This window comes from Melanerpes formicivorus, unplaced genomic scaffold, assembly GCF_026170545.1.
Source record: "Melanerpes formicivorus ecotype bairdi unplaced genomic scaffold, bMelFor1.0.p_v2 SCAF_102, whole genome shotgun sequence".
Lineage (NCBI taxonomy): Eukaryota > Metazoa > Chordata > Aves > Piciformes > Picidae > Melanerpes > Melanerpes formicivorus.
In genome coordinates, this window is record NW_027142454.1 from 751,057 (window position 1) to 757,056 (window position 6,000).

Genomic DNA, 6,000 nt, shown 5'->3' on the forward strand with positions numbered 1-6,000 from the left:
ACAACTACCTGAAGGGAGGTTGTTGCCTGGTGGAGGTTGGTCTCTTCTCCCAAGCAACCAGCACCAGAACAAGAGGACACAGTCTCAGGCTGCGCCAGGGGAGGTTTAGGCTGGATGTTAGGAAGAAGTTCTACACAGAAAGAGAGACTGGCCATTGGAATGGGCTGCCCATGGAGGTGGTGGAGTCACCATCATTGGAGGTGTTCAGGAGGAGACTTTATGGGGTGCTTAGTTGCATGGTTTAGTTGATTAGATGGTGTTGGTTGATGGGTTGGACACGATGATCTTGAAGGTCTCTTCCAACCTGGTCTGGTCTGGTCTGGTCTGGTCTGGTCTGGTCTGGTCTATCCTATCCTATCCTATTCTATCCTAAAGGCAGGGAGAAGAGAGGAGCAGTGGCGGACCCAGAGCACTCTGCATTTCAGAGCAGCCACTTCAGGTCGTTCTGCAAGAGCTTGCTGTCCCTTCCCTGGTGCCTCTTCTCCTTTAACAGTGTTAGCTTTGCTCACCCTTCAGCTGGCAATCATTTACCCACCTCTACAAAAGGCAGGATGAGTGGCTGTTAACCCCTTCAAGCCAGGCAGGAGGGAGAGGGGTGCTGCCTTTATCCCTGGCACTGCCGTTACAGATCTCTGCTCCCTGATGTCGTTGTAAATGTCTCCTGACCAGGAAGGCCACAACCTGTTCCTGGAGGTGCCTGCGCCCTGCTGAGGCAGTCAAGGGAGGCAGGGGCCATTTCTTTTTGCTGAGTTTCTGTTTGTGGTAACCTTGAAGAAGTCATTGCTCACAGCCTGGAACTCCTTTGTGCCTCCTCAATCCTTCTCCAGCAGCAAGCCAGGCTTGGCCAGCTGAGCAACCAGGCTGCAGCACCTTTCTGCTTCTGGTGCTAGCCAGCCACAGCCTGCCCCTGGGGTTTCTGAGGCAGAGGGCACACTGTCCACCCTTGCTCTTTTCAGCAGCCCCAGAGGATGATTTGCAGCAGGCTCAGGGCTCATGCAGCCCATTTGTGTCAGATTCTGGGGGCCTGGCCTAGAGCAGAGGCAGTTTTCCCCTTTCCTTTGCTGATGATCTCTGTGATGTGCTTTATAAATGGAAACCAGAGAACTGACAGGGTTGGAAGAGACTGCCAGGATCATCCAGTTCCAAAATGTGCAGCCTCTTAACTGGGCCACCTTTGTAGGGCCCAGTGGGGAAGCAGCCCTGCTCTAGGTACAGAGTGCCCTGGAGGGCTGGTGGTGAGTGGCAGGGGACTGGCAGCACTGAGAAATCCCTCTCCAGAGCAGCCTGCAGCTGCCCTGGTTAGCAGAGGTGACCTCTTCTCCAGCTAATGCCTTCCCTCTGCTCTGTCTCACAGCTGCTCCACTTCCATGTGGGCTGATAACTCCTGGGGAGGCACTGAGTCAGGTACCAAAGGTTATTTAGCCAAGCTCAGGACAGGTGTTTGTGCCTCCCTCATGCCCTTTGCACTGTCTTTGGGCAGCGCCTTGCTGCCAGCCGCACCAGGCCAGGCTGGGAATCAGGGACCCAGCCGCAGCTTGGGCGCAGGGTGTGGGGTGCAGTGTGGAGCTTCCCCCCAGCCCTGCAGATGTGCAGCAGCACCTCCAGCCTCTGTCTGCATGCAGAACAACTGGCTGAGCTCATTCCCAGGATGCCTGCCCCACAAGCCCTGGTGCATACACCAGGGGGTGCCTCCTGGGCACTACGCTGGCTCCTGCAGTGCTCTTCTGTGGCTGGCCAAGGACAACACCACAGGGTAACATCACAGTTCCTCCTGGTGAGACCACATTCCTGCCTCATGATCCATATCCAGCCCCTGGAGCCGGTCCCTGCCTGCTGGAGAGGCACAGCAGCCACACAGGGGGAGGGGGAGGCAGGCACTGACCCCTGTGCCTTTGTGAAGGATCTTCAAATGCGGTTGTTGGTGCCCAGGCTGCCAGGGCTAACCAACCCCTGTGCCTTTGTGAAGGAGCATCAAATGCAGTTGTTGGTGCCCAGGCAGTCAGGGTGTTGCCAGCTGCCAGAGCTAACCAACCCCTGTGCCTTTGTGAAGGAGCATCAAATGCAGTTGTTGGTGCCCAGGCAGTCAGGGTATTGCTGCCAGAGCTAACCAACCCCTGTGCCTTTGTGAAGGAGCTTCAAATGCAGTTGTTGGTGCCCAGGCAGTCAGGGTGTTGCCAGCTGCCAGGGCTAACCCCTGTGCCTGTGCCCCCCGGCTGTGGCCGCCGTTGGTGTGTGGGGGCCGCGGGGGAGGGAAGCCGAACGCCCAGGGCTGTGACACAGAGTATACAACGTGACACCGCCCCCCACCCCCACCCGGACTTCCTTCCCATGGCCCCAGGAGCAGGTCACCTCCCTGCTCTCAGGGACAGAAGGGAAATGACACTCCCCTGCCCACCTTCCTGAGCCAGCCTGGGGAGGGGGCCTTGGCCCACCACCCTCCTCTGACAGCCAGGGGCAAGGGGCAGAGCAATCTCTGCTGATGCTCAGGGTCTGTGTCCTGCCCTGCCAGGCCCCTCACAGCCAGCAAAGAGGAGCTGACCCAGTTGTGTCAGGCTGTGATGGGAGCGGGGTGGCAGCAGGGACCTGCAGGGGGGAATTGCTCACTAGGGCGGATTGGGCTCCCTGCATTTCCAGCGGCAGCCCGGCAGGCAGGGGCAGCAGGGCCACCCTTTGAAGCAAGGGTAAAGGCTCCCTGGTGCCGGCAGCATGTTCAGCACTGCTTCAGTAGCTGTAGCCATGAAGCAGGGACCTTGTCCCCAGAGGCAGCAGAGGCCCGCTGGCCTGGAGGGACTGCTTCTGGTGGTGGTGGTGGGAGGGGGCTTCAAGCAGTGCAGCTGGATCTGGAGCACTTTCATGAACTTAAGGTGCAGAGAAGGACAGTGAAGCTGGTGGGGGGTTTGGAGGGCATGGCTTATGAGGAGAGGCTGGGGAGCTGGGGTTGGTTAGTCTGAAGAAGAGGAGGATGAGAGGAGACCTCATTGCTCTCTACAGCTTCCTGAAAGGGATTGGGGTGAGGTGGGGGGTGGTCTCTTCTACCAAGTAACTAAGCTAATGGCCTCAAGCTGCACTAGAGGAAGCTTAGGTTGAATATGAGGAAAAAATGTCTTGACTGAAAGAGTGGTCAGGGGTTGGCACAGGCTGCCCACGGAAGTGCTGGAGTCCCCATGCCTGGAGGTGTTCAAGAAAGGTGTGGCCATGGCACTTGGGGGCATGGTTTGATGATGGAGAGGGTCCAGAGGAAGCCACAAAAATGATTGCAGGGTTGGAGCACCTCTGATGTGAGGACAGGCTGAGGGAGCTGGGGCTGTTCAGCCTGGAGAGGAGTAGGCTGCAGGGAGACCTAATAGCAGCCTTCCAGTACCTGAAGGAGGCTACAGGAAGGATGGAGAGTGTTCCCAACGGCCTGCAGTGACAGGACCAGGGGCAATGGCTTCAAACTGGAGAAGGACAAGTTTAGATTGGATATCAGGAACAAGTTCTGCACCATGAGGGTGGTGGAACACTGGAACAGGTTGCCCAGGGAGGTGGTTGAGGCCCTATCCCTGGAGCTATTCAAGATGAGGCTCAACGAGGCCCTGGGCAACCTGATCTAGTTGGGGATGTCCCTGCTGACTGCAGAGGGGGTTGGAGGGGATGACCTTCGGAGGTCCCTCCCAGCCTGGACCATTCTATGATTCTAATGCCCATGGTGGTGTTGGGTTGCTGGTTGGACCTGATGATCTTAGAGGGCTTTTCCAACCTTAATGCCTCGAAGCACGCTGCCAGCCTGGCAAACCCACAGAGCCAGTGGTGCTCATCTCTCAGAGTCGCCTTCGAGACATCCCTGCTTAGCAGGCACCAGCTGTGGTGCAGGAGAAGCAGCGATGGGCAGAGAGAAGCCCAAGGCAAGCAGCCCCTGCGTGGGGCCCAGCTGCAGTGACCTTGTCATGACAACCCTGAGTGCTTGCCACCCTGGAACAAAAGCAAAACAACTTGTGATGATTCAATTAGAGCTCCAGTTCGGAGCTGCAGTTTCGCTTCCTCTGTAGGTTAATTAGTAGCACAGCCCCGGGGCCCTCTGCGGCCAAGTGTTTGTAGCTAAGGGCATTCAAATTCATCTGCCTGCCATTAATGAGCAGCAAGGTGCTTTTCCAGGTGCTGCCTCCCTTGCACTTCTCAGGTGCCTTGCTGAGAGGGGAGAATTAAACACTCAAGAGCTGGTTTGTGGCTGGGAAACCCCTGGCCTGAAGCCCTGAGCTGCTGCAGGCTTGCTGGGTGATGCTGTTGGCATCCCTTCTGCTCCTTGTATCCCATTATCAGCTTGTACCGTGCTGCTGTGGTTGGGTTTGAGATGCTTTGCTGAGGAGGGTGTGGGGCAGGGTCACCTGGGAAGTCAGGGAGGAGCATCAGAGCTGCCTCTCCTGCCCTGAGACCTTCCAAGTTGTTTGTGAAGGTCATTTCCAGCCCTAAGAAAAGAGCTGGAACCAGAAGCAGACAGCTCGCATCTCCAGCCTACCGGGAGGGACCCAGGTAACAAGCAACAGGACAAGAGGAAATTACCTCAGGTTGTGTCAGGGGAGGTTCAGGTAGGACACAAAGAACAGTTCTTTCCCCAAAAGGGTTGTCAAGGCCTGACCCAGGCTGCCCAGGGCAGTGGTGGAGTCCCCATCCCGGGTGGGGTTTCAAAGCCGTGGAGATGTGGTACTGGGGGACATGGCTTGGTAGTGGCCTGGCAGTGTTGGATTAATGTTTGGACTTGATGATCCTAAAGATCTCTTCCAACCAAAACAACTCTGTGCTTCTGTGATCCTTCACCTGTGCCAGTGCCCCAGGAAACACTCAGCAGGCCACAGAGCAGTTTTGCTGCCCGAGGGGAGAGGCTCAGCACCAGGGATCAGCTCATGGAGAGAGAGAGAAAGAGGCAGGCGATGCCTTCCCTCCCTGCTAGTGCCTTGGAGTCAGCTCTGCTCTGGGGCTGCTGTGGGCACTGCTTCCAGCCTCTGCCTCTCTGCCTCCCTGCAGGTACATCGAGAGGAAAGCCTTCCTGGAGCGCGTGGACCACAGGCAGTTTGAAATCGAGCGTGACATCAGACTGAGCAGGATGAAGCCCTGACCCTGCCAGGGGTTGGCCAGGGGGTACCCTGCCCCCTTCTGTGCCCAAACGCTGGCTGGGGGCTGCCAGCAAGCACAGAAACCGTTCTCTACCCAAGACAGCCTGTGTTGTCTCAACCTGCAGGTTTTTCCTTTTACTGTCCTGGTTTGGGGTGGGTGTTTGTGGTGGGGCAAGGGGACTCCACAAGGGTTAAATGGCTCAGCAGGTGACAGAAGCCACCCGGAGCGATCCTGGCAGGCAGCTTGCCAAGGAGAAGAGATGGTGGCACCCATCCTTTGCCAGTCTGGGGTGATCTAGCAGCAAGAGATGCTGCCAAGGCTGGGAGGGTGCTGGAGCCTGGGGTGAGGCTCAGCTTGTGCAAGCAGAGCTGTGGGGAGGGTTGGTGGCTGCTGTGGGCTGGAACCCTTCTCCCTGCTCTCCGCCAGCCCTGCAGCGCTCCCTGCCCCTCCATGCCGCGCTCCTGCCTGGACAAAGCCGAACTGTCTGTACTTGTTTGTGGGGTCTGATGATGCTGGGGGGGAGGTTTTCAACGAGCTGATGAAGAAATCCTTCCTTGTTCATGCTCTCCAGAAATCAGGAGCAGCTGCAGCAGGCAGGATGGGCCAGGATCTGAGCGTTCACATGAATAAAGTGTTCCATCCCCACGCTCTGGCGTGCTGGCAGCCTGGTTTGTGTGGGAAGCAGGGGGCAAGGGAGTGAAAGGTCACCTACAGTATGGAGGGGCTGACTGTGAGCATGAAAATCCTGCCCAGGGGTGCCCAGTGTCTGCCTTGATGGCAGCCTGAGGGTCAGGGCAGTGCTTTCCCTCTGCACTACTGGGACTGGCGTGGGCTTAAATCCAGAACTGGAGGGCGATGGGGACAATATGGTCCTGCTGCAGCAGCACTGGAGCAAGGAAACCTACCCAA

General features: G+C 57.4%; 1 protein-coding gene across 1 annotated transcript in view; it reads left to right on the forward strand.

Annotated features, from left to right (window-relative positions):
- The window catches only part of CFDP1 (craniofacial development protein 1), a 92,405-nt gene extending 86,665 nt beyond the window's left edge, over window positions 1–5,740 (forward strand). Inside the window, exon 7 of the mRNA XM_068166616.1 lies at window positions 5,002–5,740. Coding sequence (XP_068022717.1) covers window positions 5,002–5,092 — 91 coding nt within the window. The 3' untranslated portion in view covers window positions 5,093–5,740. The remainder of the gene's footprint in view (window positions 1–5,001) is intronic.
- The last annotated feature ends 260 nt before the right edge of the window (window positions 5,741–6,000 follow it).